Below are 20,398 nucleotides of genomic sequence, written 5' to 3' on the forward strand. Positions count from 1 at the left end.
TATTCCGTGAGGGGCATATTGAGTCCATGAAAGATTGAAATTTTTGTCCCAAGTTAGCGGAACGGGAGACTTTGTGAGAAAAAAATAAAAAATATCAATTTCCGCTAACTTGTGCCAAAAAAAAAAAATTTCTATGAACTCGCCATGCCCCTCATTGAATACCTTGGGGTGTCTTCTTTCCAAAATGGGGTCACATGTGGGGTATTTATACTGCCCTGGCATTCTAGGGGCCCCAAAGCGTGAGAAGAAGTCTGGTATCCAAATGTCTAAAAATGCCCTCCTAAAAGGAATTTGGGCCCCTTTGCGCATCTAGGCTGCAAAAAAGTGTCACACATCTGGTATCGCCGTACTCAGGAGAAGTTGGGGAATGTGTTTTGGGGTGTCATTTTACATATACCCATGCTGGGTGAGATAAATATCTTGGTCAAATGCCAACTTTGTATAAAAAAAATGGAAAAAGTTGTCTTTTGCCAAGATATTTCTCTCACCCAGCATGGGTATATGTAAAAAGACACCCCAAAACACATTCCCCAACGTCTCCTGAATACGGCGATACCAGATGTGTGACACTTTTTTGCAGCCTAGGTGGGCAAAGGGGCCCACATTCCAAAGAGCACCTTTCGGATTTCACTGGTCATTTACCTACTTACCACACATTAGGGCCCCTGGAAAATGCCAGGGCAGTATAACTACCCCACAAGTGACCCCATTTTGGAAAGAAGACACCCCAAGGTATTCCGTGAGGGGCATGGCGAGTTCCTAGAATTTTTTATTTTTTGTCACAAGTTAGTGGAAAATGATGATTTTTTTTTTTTTTTTTTTTTTCATACAAAGTCTCATATTCCACTAACTTGTGACAAAAAATAAAAACTTCCATGAACTCACTATGTCCATCAGCGAATACCTTGGGGTCTCTTCTTTCCAAAATGGGGTCACTTATGGGGTAGTTATACTGCCCTGGCATTCTAGGGGCCCAAATGTGTGGTAAGGAGTTTGAAATCAAATTCTGTAAAAAATGACGAGTGAAATTCGAAAGGTGCTCTTTGGAATGTGGGCCCCTTTGCCCATCTAGGCTGCAAAAAAGTGTCACACATCTGGTATCTCCGTACTCAGGAGAAGGTGGGGAATGTGTTTTGGGGTGTCTTTTTACATATACCCATGCTGGGTGAGAGAAATATCTTGGCAAAAGACAACTTTTCCCATTTTTTTATACAAAGTTGGCATTTGACCAAGATATTTATCTCACCCAGCATGGGTATATGTAAAAAGACACCCCAAAACACATTCCCCAACTTCTGCTGAATACGGAGATACCAGATGTGTGACACTTTTTTGCAGCCTAGGTGGGCAAAGGGGCCAACATCCCAAAGAGCACCTTTCGGATTTCACTGGTCATTTACCTACTTACCACACATTAGGGCCCCTGGAAAATGCCAGGGCAGTATAACTACCCCACAAGTGACCCCATTTTGGAAAGAAGACACCCCAAGGTATTCCGTGAGGGGCATGGCGAGTTCCTAGAATTTTTTATTTTTTGTCACAAGTTAGTGGAAAATGATGATTTTTTTTTTTTTTTTTCATACAAAGTCTCATATTCCACTAACTTGTGACAAAAAATAAAAACTTCCATGAACTCACTATGCCCATCAGCGAATACCCTGGGGTCTCTTCTTTCCAAAATGGGGTCACTTGTGGGGTAGTTATACTGCCCTGGCATTCTAGGGGCCCAAATGTGTGGTAAGGAGTTTGAAATCAAATTCTGTAAAAAATGACGAGTGAAATTCGAAAGGTGCTCTTTGGAATGTGGGCCCCTTTGCCCATCTTGGCTGCAAAAAAGTGTCACACATCTGGTATCTCCGTACTCAGGAGAAGGTGGGGAATGTGTTTTGGGGTGTCTTTTTACATATACCCATGCTGGGTGAGAGAAATATCTTGGCAAAAGACAACTTTTCTCCCCATTTTTTATACAAAGTTGGCATTTGACCAAGATATTTATCTCACCCAGCATGGGTATATGTAAAAAGACACCCCAAAACACATTCCCCAACTTCTACTGAATACGGAGATACCAGATGTGTGACACTTTTTTGCAGCCTAGGTGGGCAAAGGGGCCCACATTCCAAAGAGCACCTTTCGGATTTCACTCGTCATTTTTTACAGAATTTGATTTCAAACTCCTTACCACACATTTGGGCCCCTAGAATGCCAGGGCAGTATAACTACCCCACAAGTGACCCCATTTTGGAAAGAAGAGACCCCAAGGTATTTCGTGATGGGCATAGTGAGTTCATGGAAGTTTTTATTTTTTGTCACAAGTTAGTGGAATATGAGACTTTGTAAGAAAAAAAAAAAAAAAGAAAAAAATCATCATTTTCCGCTAACTTGTGACAAAAAATAAAAAGTTCTATGAACTCACTATGCCCATCAGCGAATACCTTAGGGTGTGTATTTTCCGAAATGGGGTCATTTGTGGGGTGTTTGTACTGTCTGGCCATTGTAGAACCTCAGGAAACATGACAGGTGCTCAGAAAGTCAGAGCTGCTTCAAAAAGCGGAAATTCACATTTTTGTACCATAGTTTGTAAACGCTATAACTTTTACCCAAACCATTTTTTTTTTACCCAAACATTTTTTTTTAATCAAAGACATGTAGAACAATAAATTTAGAGCAAAATTTATATATGGATGTCGTTTTTTTTGCAAAATTTTACAACTGAAAGTGAAAAATGTCATTTTTTTGCAAAAAAAAATCGTTAAATTTCGATTAATAACAAAAAAAGTAAAAATGTCAGCAGCAATGAAATACCACCAAATGAAAGCTCTATTAGTGAGAAGAAAAGGAGGTAAAATTCATTTGGGTGGTAAGTTGCATGACCGAGCAATAACGGTGAAAGTAGTGTAGGTCAGAAGTGTAAAAAGTGGGCCTGGTCTTTCAGGGTGTTTAAGCACTGGGGGCTGAGGTGGTTAAAAAGGGGGTCTTGGAAATTTTCTTAGAAATTTTAAGAAGTGCGTTTAAGATTCTAAGCCTTCTAACATCCTAAAAAAATAAAATCAAATTTACAAAATTATGCCAACATAAAGTAGACATATGGGGAATGTTAAGTAATAAATATTTTATGAGGTATCACTTTCTGTTTAAAAGGCAGAGAAATTGAAATTTTGAAAAATGCAAATTTTTTTAATTTTTTTTGGGTAAATTTGGGATTTTCTCATAAATAAAGGTGAGATATATTGATTCCAATTTATGACTGTCATAAAATTATAATGTGTCACAAGAAAACAATCTCAGAAGTGGGTTGAATAAGTAAAAGTGTTCCAAAGTTATTACCACATAAAGTGACACATGTCAGATTTGCAAAAAATGGCCTGGGCAGGAGAGCGAAAACTGGCCCGGGGTAGAAGGGGTTAAAGAGGATCCTTCACCTCTCCTGACTTGTCTGTTTAGTAAATAATTGTATTCCTCATAAAATGACCATTCTGGGGCATCTATTCTTATGACTTCATGTTATGCAATTTGAAAGATATTTTGTTCAAAGTAAGATTGTTCGTGAACATAAGATCTTTTTTTGAAACAACGTTCTCAGAAAGGTCTTTCATCCATTGACCGATTTCATTGAACGTATAGGAGCAGTTTGAACAACTGTAACAGGCATTATTGTTTAAAGTGTGTATGGCCGTGTCTGAGAAACAAACTTTCACGTGATGTTCAACCATCAACCAACTTCTATCTAATGTGTATGGCCAGCTTTACATGGCCTTCTAGAGAGGACAGCATCCTGTGAGCATGAGCTGTCCATGGCATGGTAGTATGCCCAATGAGAAATGGAGGTAGTAACCACCAGCTTGAGTCTTCACAAAATGCTGGACAACACATTGCCTGTGTGAACATCACCTTATTTTTGTTTAGTTGGATACAGAACCTGTCCTGTCCCATCTGGAAAGAGGATGAGGAAATTCTGTCCAGAATTGTAGGACTGTGTGATCGTCTGCTTAGGCTTCTGTGGAAAGGAAAACATGAAACAATTATAATGTGCCAGTAGTTAGGTTTCAGGATATGTCTGCATGAGGTATAGGCTGTATACTGTATATCATAAGAGTCAGTAAGTTCACAGTCAGTTCAGTGGACAACCACAAAAAAATCCAAAATGTGATTTATGCCAAATAATAAATGGGAGGTAAATTTTCTTCACAGACAACGTGTGCATGTCATTTCAGTGTTCTTTCTACAGTATGTGGAAAACATTCTCAGACTAATAGGCTGCCGTTACGGCGCAGGCACGAGATCTTGATAGCAGACAGGACCAGCCAGAGGACGATCCCGTCCGCTGGCCCTGTCAATCAACATGCGGAGGGGGCGTCTTTAGGATAGGAGGATGCGGCTGCTACCAGCAAGTAGCCGCCCTACTTGCTGGTAGCAAGGTAATTTGCATATTTTAAAAGTAAGTTTTTAACAGAATCTGCTGAAGCAAAATGATTAATTGCAGTATGTATGCATAAATCTCAGTATAGGGATTATAAGTAACCAAAAAAAAAAAAAAACTGTTTAGTGGGGTGACAGAAGCCCTTTAAAGAGGACCTTTCACCGATTCTTACCCTATGAACTAAGTATACAGACATGTGGCGCGGCGCCCGGGGATCTCACTGCACTTACTATTATCCCCGGGCGCTGCTCCGTTCTCCTGCTATGCCCTCCGGTATCTCCGTTCCCTAAGTTATGGTAGGCGGAGTCTGCCCTAGCGCTGGCCAATCGCATTGCAGAGCTCACAGCCTGGGAGAAAATAACCTCCCAGGCTGTGAGCTCTGCGCTGCGATTGGCCAGCGCTAGGGCAGACTCCGCCTACCATAACTTAGGGACTGGTATCTCCGCCTACTATAACTTAGTGAGCGGAGATACTGGAGGGCATAGCAGGAGAACGGAGCGGCGCCCGGGGATAACAGTAAGTGCAGTGAGATCCCCGGGCGCCGCTCTACATATCTGTATAGTTAGTTCATAGGGTAAGAATCGGTGAAAGGTCCTCTTTAAGTGTAGCTGCCAGGGTTTGACTAGCCCACCAGAGGATCCTCTGAGGGGCCTAGGCTCTGATACCATAGTAGGCCCAAAGGTCCAGGAAAAATAAAAAACATTTGACTAATCACTTGCTGCTAGGCTTTGTTTTTTTTTAATCAAAAGCTGTTACACTTTATTGATGATATTTAGGTAGGGCCCAGAGAATAATTTCCTCTGGTGGGCCCAAGTAACTCCAGTCTTACATTGGTAGCTGCAATATTCAGTGATGACCATAAAAGGGTTGTCCGGAAATAAAAAACTTTTCATAGGTGCCCACATCCTGCTTCCTGCTATCTGCACCTCCAGTTCTGCATGCTGGGCTTTGTGTGTCTTTTTTCCAGTCCTTGGCTTGTTTACTTCCTCCCCAACATGATCATCTGCTCTGTTGCAGCCAATGACTGGCTTCAGGGGTGGCTTGTCTACAAGAGACACATTACTGCTGAGGCCAGTCATTGGCCGCAGCAGAGCAAATGATCATGTCCATGCAAGGAGGAAGTAAACAAGCCAAGGACTGGAAGATGGACACGCGGGAACCAGAAAGCAGGATCGGAGATTGGGGTAGCAGGTAAGTATGATTGTTTCCGTAGTGGAGGAAGACTGCAGGCACCTATGAAAAGTTGCTAATTCCCAAACAACCCCTTTAATGCTGTCTTCCTGTTCTGTCTAGCAGTACTGAGATGACTGCAGGCATGCCCAGTAGTGAACTCCCTCCACTGGTCTTCACTACTGAGCATGTGCAGCACAGTTTCAAGCATTGTAACTAGGGGCCTTGGAGCAGCATGAAGATACCTAGTATATAGAGGTATGGGTCAGTGTGTCACCCGTGGGTGGCACTGGACATCAGCAAGGAGTAGTAAATGTCGGCTGTCTCAGTGAAACGGTGTACTGGGAGATCGCTGCTGTTGGAAGCATATAAATGATAACCATATGATTCCTACCTGAAAAAGAGGTTCCCTCTGGTGTGCGTGCTTCTAGTACTTGTGGAGGCTATCCTTCCTCTCCTACTTCTGCGGAATCTCCTTAGTAGGTGACGTCACCGATTCGGTATCCAGGACAACCGAAGTAACCCAGCCACCTTGCAGAGCATTTGCTTCCGGCCGGGGCAGCGCTCGTGCTACAAGGTGAATGAAGAGTACGCGCCAACGTATAACCAAGCACACTAAGGAGATTCCGCAGAAGTAGGAGAGGAAGGAAGGCCTCCAAAAGTACTAGAAGCACGCACACCCGAGGGAACCTCTTTTTCAGGTAGGAATCATATGGTTATCATTTATATGCTTCCAACAGCAGCGATCTCCCAGTACACCGTTTCACTGAGACAGCCGACATTTACTACTCCTTGCCTGCACGCTGTCTCTCCGTCCCCCTCTTCTTAGTTATGTTCCCAGTCCACTCAGCCCCCCATTCAGTATCAGTAGCCGTTTAGAGTGTATTTCCAGCGCTGATGTCCAGTGCCACCCACGGGTGACACACTGACCCATACCTCTACTTTACCTTAAGGAGAACAACAGCTCCTTCCTAGGACATTTCAGCTGCGGTGTCATCCCATCTGGGCTGATTTCCACACATCTAAACTAAGGGAGCGCAGGGAGGTCCACTTCTCTTTTTTACCTAGTATATAGGACAGGCAAGAACACAGGAGAGATGAAAACTGATTCTCTATCACCACTAGAACACCCTGTGTATCACTGTTTATAGTATAAGGACAGGGGAGAACAAAGGAGGTGTGAGAACTGATCTATCACCACTAGAACACTGTGATTACCACTGTTTATGGTATAAGGATATGAGAGGGGGAACTGATTATCAATCACCAGTAGAACACCCTGCTTATCACTGTTTATAGTAGATGGATAGGAGAGAACACAGGAGAGGTGAGAACTAATTATCTATCATCAGTAGAACACCCTGCTTATCACTGTTTATAGTATAAGAACAAGAGAGAACACAGGAGAGATGAGAACTGATTATCTATCACTAGAGATGGCCTTGCGGTTCGCCCGGCGGTCGTTTTGCGGTGAACTTTGCTCGTTTGCGATTCACCGATTGGGCGAACATATGGCGATGTCCGCCGGTGCCATATTTCTTTACATTGTGAGGAACTTTGACCCATGACACATCCATCAGGTGGTAAAGGCACAGTACAGCCAATTGAGACGTTTCAGCACATGGACATACCACCTACCCTATAAATAAACCTGATCTGGCGGCCATTTTACATTCAGTCTTTTGCCAGTGTAGGGAGAGGTTGCTGTGTGGAGCAGGGACAGACTGTTAGGGACACCAAACGCTAGCTAATAGGGCCACAAAAGTCCTTTTAAGGACTGGTATAGGTGTGCTATCAATATGTGTGACTCACTGAGGGGTGTAATATATTTATAATATACTTTCTAACATAGAAAAAATATTATAGTGCATTTGTATTGTGCAGCAGTTGTTTGCGGTTGTGCTGTGATACTGCAGCTGCACAGAGTGACAAACGCTATTGGAAAAAATAATTTCTACTTGTGTGATATACCAGTTGCCCCCCAAAAAACCTGATTGAAGCAGGGGTGTTATATACCAATAATATACTTTCTATATAGTGCATTTAAGTAGTGCAGCATTTGTTTGCGGTTTTGCTGCGTTACCACAGCTACAGATAGTGACAAACGACATTGGAACAAATAATTTCTACTGGTGTGAAATACCAGTTACCCCACAAAAAAAACTGATTGAAGCAGGGATGTTATATACCATTTATATACTTTATATATAGTGCATTTGGGTAGTCCAGCATTTGTTTGCGGTTTTGCTGCATTACCTCAGCTACACAGAGTGACAAACGCCATTGGAACAAATAATTTCTACTGGTGTATATATGGATATACCAGTTGCCCCCCAAAAATCTGATTGAAGCAGGGATGATATATACCAATTATATACTTTCTATATCCAGCCCAGAACAACATATAGACAAAACTGTCTCAGCAAACTACATTTTGCTGAAACCAATGCAGCTTTCTGGATTTCAGTTATCTCACCCAGCTGAGGTATCTGGGTGGGATATACATGCCTCCCAGCACTTATAATGTACACATCACCACACCTGTTTATCACTGTTTATAGTATAAGGACAGGAGAGAACACATGAGGGGTAAGAACTGATTATCTATCACTAAAACATCCTGATTATGACTGTTTATAATATAAGGACAGGGAAGAACACAGAAGAGATGAGAACCGATTATTTATCAGAACTAGAAGATCCTGCTTATCACTGTTTACAGTATAAGGACAGGAGAGAACACAGGAGAGGGGAGAACTATTTATCTATCACCACTTTTTAATATAAGAACAGGAGAGAACATATATGAGGTGATAACTGATTATCTATCCCCAGTAGAACAAGATTGGTGAGAACTGATTATCACCACTGCATATCACTGTTTATTGTATAAGAACAGGAGAGAATTAGGACTGGGTTCTCCCTCTGGTTGCATGGATGACAATATCTATGCCACTTGGTCTAGGCCTAAGGTTCTCTTCACACGTGCTGTACTTTTTATACAAGCATTATTGAGGGCCATGAATATTCTCCAGATGATACACATAGACACTCACAGTTCACAGGTGTGTCACACTCTCAATCACAACTTTCTGCATACTTTGACTACAGTCTGGTGTGCCACTCCCTATAACGGGTGTCTCTTTCTGCAGCCATATGGCTGGTCTGAGTGTGATGGCTAGAAAGTACTAAGGTTAGCTTTTTGATCCTAATGCTCCAGTCTGCCACAGGTTTTGCTGCTCTGACCTCTACCTATCTCCTTAGGGTGGTGTGCCAATTGACGAGCTTCAATCACCGCCAATTGCTAGCTAGCTACCACACAGTATGACTGTGGTATTCTCTGTGCACTTCACATGTTTCTGACCATAATGTTCTCGAGTATACACTACAAGAATGTGCTACACAGAGTGGGGATGTTCTAGGTTGTAACCACCTACACTGACCTCTGACTCAGCCCAGCATTACAGCATGAATAGAGTTAACCACTCATATGCCAACACTTCCTCAAGATACATCGCCCATCGACCTCTTGTCTGAGGGTGTGTGTCTCACACAGGCGTTATACTTATTTTATAGGCCACCTATGCCATCACTACTCACAATACACTATAGTATATCCAAAGAATAGGCAGCACTCCAAATGTGGTAAAAGGTGGTGACCCGTTTATTCCCAGGCAACGTTTCAGCCCACACAATGGGGCCTTTGTCAAGCATTACAATAGTGTCACACATGGGTATAAATACCCGAATCAAATAATGTGATGGAAGTGAACAGTTTAACCATTCATTGCATCAAGTGATTACAACATATACTTATACCATCAAACATAGCAAAATTAATACAGTAAGTGCATGATTACAATGGATAAAAACAATATCTCCTTGATTAAAATCGTGATAAAATGTGAATACGTAGTATCGATCTGTTTATACATAGAAAATATAAAGTGCCAGTGCATAGATCAAGTGAAGGGTTAAAAACGAAATAGGCTAAGCTGATCTTTTACAGCTGACCTATATTAGATGTAAGGAAATATCAAAAACAGCGTACCATTGGTGGTTCAGCGTGTGAGTATGGAGTCGGCGTTCCCCTGTGGTCACTGCGCAAGCGCGAAGTCAGTTAAATCACTCACCTCCCACGGACGCAGCGGCGCTCCTCCCCAGCGTCGTCCACATGACAGAAGACGCGCTGACGAGAGAACGCCACCCACGTCAGAGGGAGAGGGCGAGTCACATGACCAAGGCTTGGCCAATACAAGACAGAGGTGTGTCCTGTCACCAAGGTGACCACATAGTTTATGCAATCCAAGCGGTGAATACAATATTTAAACAGGAAACATCAGTGGGATCATTTGTAATCTGTCGATAGATAAACGGTAAATGTAGGCAGGACATAGCATGCGACACAACAGGGGCGCCGCGGGGCATCCAATGAAGGGGCCCCGCGATACCCAATTGTAAAGTGTCGCCCCCCACGTCAATGTGAAGCGGCACATCACAGCATGAATTCACACATGTGTCCTCCCCTCCAGCAGCAAGACTGTCAAGTACAGGACCAAACAACTTGAGAGAGACCGGACTAAGTAGTAGCACAGGTGTAGCATAAGACAGATCATCATTGTCAGGACCATCGATCAAATGCTGATGTGTCAACAGGTGACAAGGCACGCTAGTGTCCCATCCCTGTAGGCAAACATCAAAACACCCTCAACATGCAAACCAGTCACAAGATAACAAGTCACCTAGGGTCCTATAGTTACATAATAAAGCAAATAAATATTCAAAAAAGATCACAAACAGATGAATCCACTGATGTGTATTCAGTCTAGTTGGAGTTTGCACCCTAACTACTTTTTTTCCACTGTGCTGCTGTTACTCTTTGGTTTTTACTCACAATACCCTATACATTGTAAATATGGCATCAATGGGGTGTTTAACAGTGGCACATGACATGGACAATTTTATTGGGAACTGTGTATGAAAAAAGTTGCAGTGGAACTGTAGCCCCAAACATACAAAAATCGCAGAAAAAAAAAGTCAAGTAGGGTGTTTCTCTAGCTGGCTTTTTGGCATAATAGTAATGAGGTTCTCAACTGCACCTCAATTGTAAGAGCTCTTATGAAGGCAAGGTTTATTAAACAGAAAATTAAACACCTAGCATAATTTTAGAATGGAAGTCTATACTAAATGTTGCCTTGTGCAGTTAGCTAGATATTGGATGTTTTCCATCCAATTCAATAATAAATTGCGATGAATCGCTTCTATATTTGAGCTCAGCTTCAAGAACACATGTAGTTTAGCAATGAAGGCAATGTGACAGCAGTAAGTAGGTGATGATCAGTGGAAATGATGAAATTGTGGGAACAGTTGATCCAGCTCTTAAATTGCAGAGATGTGACCTTGTGTCAGTTTCAATCATAAAACAAGATTGCTATCTTTTATCCAATTTCGCAGATCTTTTGTTTCAAATGGAAAATGTGTGACTCTAATAATATGTGAAAGAGACCGATGTTGGGAGGCCAAAATAGAAGCTGATGAAAAAAACTGATAATCTGTGTCATCTTCACAAGGGGAATTATCACAAAGTGACACCTTAGTGCACATGGCAGCTGTGAAGACATGGTCCTCTGTGTGACTGGCTTTAATGTAAGAGTTAAAATCTCTAACCGGGGTCAGCAGGTAATTTCTTATCTATCGGGGGTGCGGGATCGAGCTCTATAATTGTATTGGCACTATTAAGGAAAAGGATCTGGAAATTGCTTACCCTGCAAATGCTTTCAAGATTATGTACTGGAATTCCTGTGTCCTCTCACCAAAGAATTTAAGAGGGCTTTAGTTGCAGTTCAATTCAGTTCTGACATATTGGGACTGGTGTTAACCTGACAAATATCCGGGAATCCGGCATCAGATGCTATAGTGGCTGCATACGACTTAGCATTGAGGGGTCCTATTTACGAAATGATGCAGGCTGGAAAACCTTGCAAGCACAGTTAATGATTATATCTTCTAAAGGATGGAATACCCCACTAAACAAAATAAGAGGAATTTATTTTACTGCTGGTAATGTGAATTAATTACTAACAGTGCTTTTAATGCAAGGATTTCTTAAAGAATGATGGCTGTAATTATACAGTGCTTAAGTCAGAATTTAAAGAGACTATTGATTCTTTTTAAAATTAGTCGCTTTATAATATGACAAAAACAGACTTTTTGTCTAAAGGTCTCAGGAGGTTGTAGAGGAAAAACATGATGGGAATCAGGAACAGATTTATATCATAGAAGCCTGAAGATGTAGTTTGTGTTTTTCTAGTGCCTTAACCCTCTTACCAAATAAATTAGTGTTCCCTTAGCAGGTGCCCTTCCTCCTGGGTCATCTATTGGCACACTTGCCTGCTGGACCAATAGGTAAATAGATAACCCATGTAAATACCATACTGAAAAGTCCGCTGTATATGCTCTTTGGGGGAAGATTAATTTAAAATAAATTAAATTCCAGCTATCGATTCTTAGAGGCTTTCTTTAAAATAAACAAAGCTATCTGATTGGCTGCTATGGTTAACTGCTCCAGTTTTCCTATGAACCAGTTTTAATAGACCACACCCACTGGAGCAGATTTACTAATCCAGTCTAACATTTAGGCAATGTAAACTAGTGTATTGTATTAAGTACCAATAGTGGAGTGTTTTTGCTTGTTTTCTTGGTGGAGTAAACAAATTTATTAAGTATTTGCACCATTTTTTGAGTAGTTTATTCCATGCCTCACAGTTTTACATTTACTAAGGGACAGACAGATGATTTGTGGGTGAAGCTACATTTAACCAGATTTATCATTGCAACTTTTTGCAATTGTACTCTGCAACAACGGTACAATTGTACTCTAGTTTTCCTGGAGGAGTACAAACTGATGGAACCTTTGTAACAAATGAGATTAGACTTTGACCGTAGAATCACATTGTAATTCGTGCAACAAATTTAACAAATGACATACAACATTTTGTAAATTTTGTTGCACAAAATTTGCTTCAAATCAAGCAGATACTTAAAAAGGTCAAAAAATCATGCCTTACATTATCCCTTTAGACTAGACAGCCTGAAGAAGTGCTATATTTATCAAAGTGGCTTAAAGGGAACCAGTCACCAGTTTTATGGTGTCCTAACTAAGGGCAACATAAATAAGTGACTGATTCTCTTAGCACAATGCTGGGTCACTTTCTTTAATTGACCCAGTCAATCTGCCAACATCTTGTATTGAAAAGCTCCAGCTGATAATGATGAGTCCTGAATATTCATGAGCTCCTGACTCTCTCTGCCCACCTGCTGCTGATTGACAGTTTTTTTTTCCATATGAATCAGCAGCAGGTGGGCAGGGGAGTGGCTATAGCTCTGAATTAAAAAAACGCTGGACTCAATGACATCACGCGGCATGTGGCATCTTTGTGTGTATATTATGAGGTAACCATCTGTCACACCAGTAAGTGAATACATCTAAGGTATTTTTTAATAGCTAATGATTGTATATAATTAGTTAGATTATAATCAAATATCCACATGACAGGTTCCCTTTAAGCTGAATGATAAATGTGGTGGATCTTTAGACACTTTTGTCTATTGATTGGCTTACTTTGCACCAAAAGGTTAGCATAATTTTGGAGGACAATAGCATCTCTTAAGCCATGCCCATTTCCCCTGAGCCACATCCTCTTCCGCCAAACCATGTTCTTTGTTGAACAAATTGTAAAAAGTGACTTAAGCACATAATAAACATGGTAAAGTACAAAACATACACTGAACAAAAATATAAACGCAACACTTTTGGTTTTGCTCCCATTTAGCATGAGCTGAACTCAAGGATCTGAAACATTTTCTACATACACAAAAGACCCATTACTCTCAAATATTGTTCACAAATCTGTCTAAATCTGTGTTAGTGAGCACTTCTTCTTTGCCGAGATAATCCATCCCACCTCATAGGTGTGGCATATCAAGGTGCTGATTAGACAGCATGAATATTGCACAGGTGTGCCTTAGACTGCCCACAATAAAAGACCACTCTGAAATGTGCAGTTTTGCCTTACTGGGGGGATGGTCAGAAAACCAGTCAGTATCTGGTGTGGCCACCATTTGCCTCACACAGTGCAACACATCTCCGTCACATAGAGTTGATCAGGTTGTTGATTGTGACCTGTGGAATGTTGGTCCGCTCCTCTTCAATAGCTGTGCGAAGTTGCAGAATATTGGCAGGAACTGGAACACGCTGTCGTATACGCCGATCCAGAACATCCCAAACATGCTCAATGGGTGACATGTCTGGTGAGTATGCTGGCCATGCAAGAACTGGGATGTTTTCAGTTTCCAGGAATTGTTTACAGATCCTTGCAATATGGGTCCGTGCATTATCATGCTGCAACATGAGGTGATGGTTGTGGATGAATGGCACAACAAGGGGTCTCAGGATCTTGTCACGATATCTCTGTGCATTCAAAATGCCATCAATAAAATCCACCTGTGTTTGTTGCCCATAACATACACCTGCCCATACCATAACCCCATCGCCACCATGGGCCACTCAATCCACAACGTTGACGTCAGCAAACTGCTCACCCACACGACGCCACACACGCTGTCTGCCATCTGCCCTGAACAGTGAAAACCGTGACTCATCCGTGAACAGAACGCCTCTCCAACGTGCCAAACGCCATTGAATGTGAGCATTTGCCCACTCAAGTTGGTTACGACGACCAACTGCAGTCAGGTCCAGACCCCGATGAGGATGATGAGCATGCAGATGAGCTTCCTTGAGACGGTTTCTGACAGTTTGTGCAGAAATTCTTTGGTTATGCAAACCGATTGTTGCTGCAGCTGTCCGGGTGGCTGGTCTCAGACGATCATGGAGGTGAACATGCTGGATGTGGAGGTCCTGGGCTGGTGTGGTTACACGTGGTCTGCGGTTATGAGGCCGGTCGGATGTACTGCCAAATTCTCTGAAACGCCTTTGGAGACGGCCTATGGTAGAGAAATGAACATTCATTGCACGGGAAACAGCTCTGGTAGACATTCCTGCAGTCAGCATGCCAATTGCATGCTCCCTCAAACGTTGCGACATCTGTGGAATTGTGCTGTGTGATCAAACTGCACATTTCAGAGTGGACTTTTATTGTGGGCAGTCTAAGGCACACCTGTGCAATATTCATGCTGTCTAATCAGCACCTTGATATACCACACCTGTGAGGTGGGATGAATTATCTTGGCAAAGGAGAAGTGCTCACTAACAGAGATTTAGACAGATTTGTGAACAATATTTGAGAGTAATGGGTCTTTTGTGTATGTAGAAAATGTTTCAGATCTTTGAGTTCAGCTCATGCAAAATGGGAGCAAAACCGAAAGTGTTGTGTTTATATTTTTGTTCAGTGTATATGACAATTTTTGTTGGAAAGTAAGCCAGAATTCTGGACTAATTTGATTAGTAAATGTTCATTAGGTATTATGGCTGCATAGCCATATGCGGAAATAAGGACACTGACTACCAGGTATTTGGATCTAATTGCAAATCTCATGTAGGATGTAATCTTTGTTCACCAGTGATAGCTTGGGAATAATTACATGAAAATAAAGATACTAAACACATGGCAGAGATTTATAATGCAAAGCCTCAATGTTTATTCAGTTGACTATACCAGGGCTCAGTAAGTCTGGGTCTGTTGAGTTGTAGTCTTAGATAAGACCCAGCCTGGCTCAGTGACACACAACTGAGCCTGACATCTTTTTATTACAGTGTCAGGCCAGCCGTCCAAATCACTACTCAGCTTATTCATACAGATAAAACAGCCGTCATTTTACTCTCTGGAGGGATATATTATCTGGAAGCCATTGTTAGATTCGGTGCCAACCCTGTCAATTAATTGTAAGAAGGGTGCAGGGGGCTGTGAGAGTGGTGTCACATGCTGAGCCTGAAGCCAAAAGGTTTACAGCCATATGGTCATTTAGTGTTGTTTTGGACAAACACCGGGATAGGAACAGGACTTACAGAGAAACAAAGATCTCGGAAAGTCTGCATATTTCTGTGTTTTCACGGAAAATGACCTTGTTATATTGCAAGCCTGTTCTATTTGCATATATGCATACCAGTGAAATGTACAGTTAAAGGGAACCTGTCACCATAAAAGCACAGTGTAATCTGCAGGCAGAATGTTATAGAGCAGGAGGAGCTGAACAGATTTATATCAAGTTATATAGGAAAAGTTTCAGTAAAACCTGTATTTCATTCATTTAAATTCCTGCTCATTCTGGGCTTTGAGGACAAGTAGACGGTCCTATCAGTGACTGACAGCTATCTCTGTATACACAGTCATAGAGGGGAGGCTGTCAGTCACTGATAGGACCGCCTACTAGATTTCAAAGCTCAGAATGAGCAAGAATTCAAATGAATGAAATACAAGTTAGGCTACTTTCACACTAGCGTTCGGGTGTCCGCTCGTGCGCTCCGTTTGAAGGGGCTCACGAGCGGCCCCGAACGGATCCGTACTGTCCCAATGCATTCTGAGTGGATAAGGATCCGCTCAGAATGCATCAGTCTGGCAGCGTTCAGCCTCCGTTCCGCTCAGCAGGCGGACACCCGAACGCAGCTTGCAGCGTTTTGATGTCCGCCTGGCCGTGCGGAGGCGTGCGGATCCGTTCAGACTTACAATGGAAGTCAATGGAGACGGATCCGTCTGTCCTGGCTCCGCTTTGACACGGATCCGTTCGAAAACGTTCACGTCTCTTCGCATGCCCAGTAACTTCCTGTCCCTCCCCCTCATCGTCGGCCATTTTGGATTATCGACTTGGTGAGACTGGTAAGGCTACATGCACACGAACGTTGTTTGTTTCTGTGCCGTTCAGTTTTTTTTTTGCAGATAGGATGCAGACCCATTAATTTCAATGGGTCCGCAAAAAAATGCGGACAGCACACCGTCTGCTATCCGCATCTGTATGTCCATTCCGTAGCTCCGCAAAAAAAATATAACATGTCCTATTCTTGTCTGTTTTAGGCATTGTTACAATGGATCCGCAAAAAAAAAAAAACGGATGGCATACGCAATTTACAGACCTCAAAACAAATACGGTCGTGTGCATGTAGCCTTATACTGAATCTTTTCCCATAAAACTACCGGTATATATCAATCTGCTCAGCTCATCCTACTCTTTTAACATGCTGCCTGCAGGTCAAACACCTTGTTCAACATGATAGGTCCGCTTTAAGTCAAGCATGTATGCATACAAATATTTTATGTCCAATCCTTTATATAAAAAGGTACAGTATATTACACATGAGGACAGGACATTCCAGTAACTTACTGTATTCACAGTTTTCCCATGCAAATAGCTGTTGGCTGACAAATTGTGAACTTTCCTCAAAAAATAATTTTTAAAATTGCTCAAGGAGCAGAAATGTGGCATAACCGAAACTAACCACATTTTTTCTTACTTTAAGTTAGCTTTAAGAGAATAAGGCCATCCTGGGATGTTTTGGCTTGCTTAATAATCACCCTCTGTTACTATGGAGGCCCATGCCTGCCACGGCTCCTCCAGACGGGCATGGATGCTGCTGCAGTCACCCTCCTGGTCATGTATGGTGGCCCGGACCTGCTGCCCATCCTCTGCATCACCAACAGTCTTGTCCTTCTGCTGTAGGTCATAGCCTATGCTTCTCTGCAGCACCTGCTCTTCCTGCCTGTAGGTCATGCGTGTTCTTCCTGGGTCTAAAAAGGCCAGCATGTGCACACCCTACTTCTTCCAGTCTATGGCTGGATGCCCCTCATTATTTAATGAGGTTGTCCTAGTTCAGAGCTGAACCTAGACATATTCCCTTTTTCGCCCAGGCTGCCCCTCTGATATGAGCATCGGAGCATTCCATGCTCCGATAGTCTCCCTTGCCTTGTGCTGTATTGCGCAGGGCAAGGGCTGTTTGTTTGCATTCTTGCACTGCTAGGCGCACTCTTCAACCTAGCAGTGTTGCCGGTGACGTCACCAGCACTATTGGGCGGGCTTAAGTGCTGCCTTAGCCTATTTTACAGGCTAGGGCAGTGCTAAAGCCTGCCCATTTGTGCCAGTGACATCACCGGGCTCACTGCTAGGCGGAAGCCTCTGCCTAGCAGAGACCCAGTACGTCACCGGATCTAATAAAAAAGCCTTTGCCCTGTGTGATTCGCCGCAGGGCAAGGGAGAGCATTGGAGAGTGAAATGCTCATCTCAGAGAGGCTGCCTGGGTGAAAAAGGGGATATGTCTGGGTTCAGCTCTGAACCCGGAAAACCCTTTAATGCACTTTCCTCTGTGGCAGGGTGTATGAGCAATAAGTAATTCTAGCTTGGTAATTCCTGCAATGGTGTTGTGACCCATTTTCTCATGTACCGACCTGACCTGTGATTGATTACAGTATTGACCCTTCATTGCTTGACCTCTGCACTGTTTCACAGATTCGCACAAACGCTGCCTGACCTTGTTTTGTTATTCACTACATGTTTTTCCTGACCCCTTGGTGCTATGCTTCAGTGTCTCTGATCCCCATGGTCAGCTGTTAACCACACCAGGACTACTCAAAGAAGTAACTCCCCTGCAGTGAAGTCCAGATCCCTATATAGGGGTTAAAGGGTGAATATCAGGGGACTGCCAGGATAATGCCCTTATGTCTAGGCAAAAGTCAAACCATTTGGTTGACACAGTGGTTCCACACCTACTGATCATTACATCCACACTGTTAGCTTCTGAATATGTTATCTAAGGGATAGTAATAAAATGATAGTTGCTGTTGCATTTCCTAGACATGGTGCCAAGTGGCCTTATAGTGTGACAGCCCCAATCCCGACAAAGCCTTACACTCTTAATCAGCATACACCAGCACCCAAAACTGACCTTATGGGTCAGAAAAAGGAACGGAGATCCCAAACATCTGCTCAACAGGAACCGCATACCAATACGAGTGGCATTCAGTGTATCTTCTCTGAGTCCTTCACTGACAGGCCTTCCGATCATTGCAGCAATATTATAAGGTTGAAATGAAAAGAAACACATGCTGCATGGTACAGCAAACACTTTCCCAGCACACAGACTGAACTTCCCCCATCTTGTTTTGTGTGATGACTCCTGTCCCACACCTGATTTCACTGGAAGTCTGGATTTGGCAGCAATACAATTACAGAGCTTCTGTGCTATCTTACGAACAAAATCACATTATTGGCGCTGAATCTTATACTATCAGCTTGTGTGAGAGTTAGGAATACCTAGTGGCACTAGAGTCAATTACTGAATGACTGCTGGTGATGTCGACTTTGCAATGGACAGTGCTGTGGACACCTCGTAAAGATAAGTCTTCCAGTTCTCATTCTAACTAAATTTATCAAAAACGCTTTACATGATTAAGCTTAACTGATATCCAGCAGATCCTGATTCTGCATGTAAGGGACTATACTTATGCATAAAATTAATAGTACTGCAAGAACATTTAGCCTAGCACATCTAAAGTCACAGGTGCACATCCATAAAGATAGCATGCAGACAGCAAACAAAAAAACGCATGGCAGCACACTATTACACATGCAAACAATAGAAATAGGGATTATTCTGGATTAAAGTGGTACTATACCGACTATACATGAAAAATAGAAGCTCTTTGCGCACATTTTTGATCAAACGTGTGTCGGGCCCATCTACTGGCATCAAGGTGGGTTCTGCAGATGGATACCTAACACTAAACAGAACTGCCTCTTTTGCGCCTAACCTAAGCCTACAATGTTCAGGACGGTGTAGGAACCTGCTATACTTATACTCTAGGAGTTTCACAGTTCAGACAATAACCCGTCTGTAGGTCTTATGTGTTTGGGGGTGCAAATTCCAATTAACAATGTCACAGGTAACCACCCATAAAACTTAACTTTTAATATCTATCTAAAAAAGCTACAAACCCTCCAACACAAATCACATAACAGTAAAATAAGAAAACAAGATGGAAGATATCATTAGGTTGATACTTAGCTTTGGGGATAGGAATGGCAGAGATTGGGCCTAATATATAGCTATGGGCTCTCTCCCTATAGCTGACCCTCTCACTATTTGTGCCCTGCCTATAAACGGAATGGCCGCCCCGAGAGGGGCGATCCCGTATCAGGAACCTCCTGAATGCCCCTGGATGGCCCTGATTCGGGATGACCCTGGTAGCTATTGTATGCTAACCTATAAGTTAATCGTTATTGTAATAGCTAACGACTAAAGGTACAAAAAAACTAAAAACAAATATACCATAAAAAAGTAATCAGATCATGAAATGATTAGTATCTCCTACTTATACTTGTAGATACATACTATTAATTGTCAGATAGCACATAATCCCATATTCTAGTTAAACAGAATGTTTTGACATTACCCAGAGTTGGTGGTATCAATATCCCTTTATTTCATAGCTATTATGATGCCATCCAATTATGATGTGTACTGTTGCAGACGCCGGGAGGCCATCGGACGCCGCACGGTGACAGAAAACACCGCTTTAAAGACGGCAGTGTCACTGGTTCAGAGTTATCATACATGGACTGGGTCCCGTAGATTTACCATCTAAAAGGTCGGAGGAGACACCACTGAAGTACTATTGTGTCCTTCTGATTACTGGACCACGGCAATTAGTCAGTACTATACACGGCAATACAGACACATCTTTCTGCATGTTACAACTCAAAGCCAACCATAACCAGGTAGCTGCTACGACATGGAGACATCGGGTATAACGCCCTCATCTGTGATACACAAGTAGACAAATATTTACCAATGTCATAACTACC

General features: G+C 42.4%; 1 protein-coding gene across 1 annotated transcript in view; it reads right to left on the reverse strand.

Annotated features, from left to right (window-relative positions):
- ERICH6B (glutamate rich 6B) overlaps positions 1 to 20,398 on the reverse strand; it is a 300,307-nt gene that overhangs the window by 53,019 nt on the left and 226,890 nt on the right. The window contains exon 9 of the mRNA XM_040425440.1: positions 3,915 to 3,997. Coding sequence (XP_040281374.1) covers positions 3,915 to 3,997 — 83 coding nt within the window. The remainder of the gene's footprint in view (positions 1 to 3,914; positions 3,998 to 20,398) is intronic.

This window comes from Bufo bufo, chromosome 3 (genome assembly GCF_905171765.1).
Source record: "Bufo bufo chromosome 3, aBufBuf1.1, whole genome shotgun sequence".
Classification (NCBI taxonomy): domain Eukaryota; kingdom Metazoa; phylum Chordata; class Amphibia; order Anura; family Bufonidae; genus Bufo; species Bufo bufo.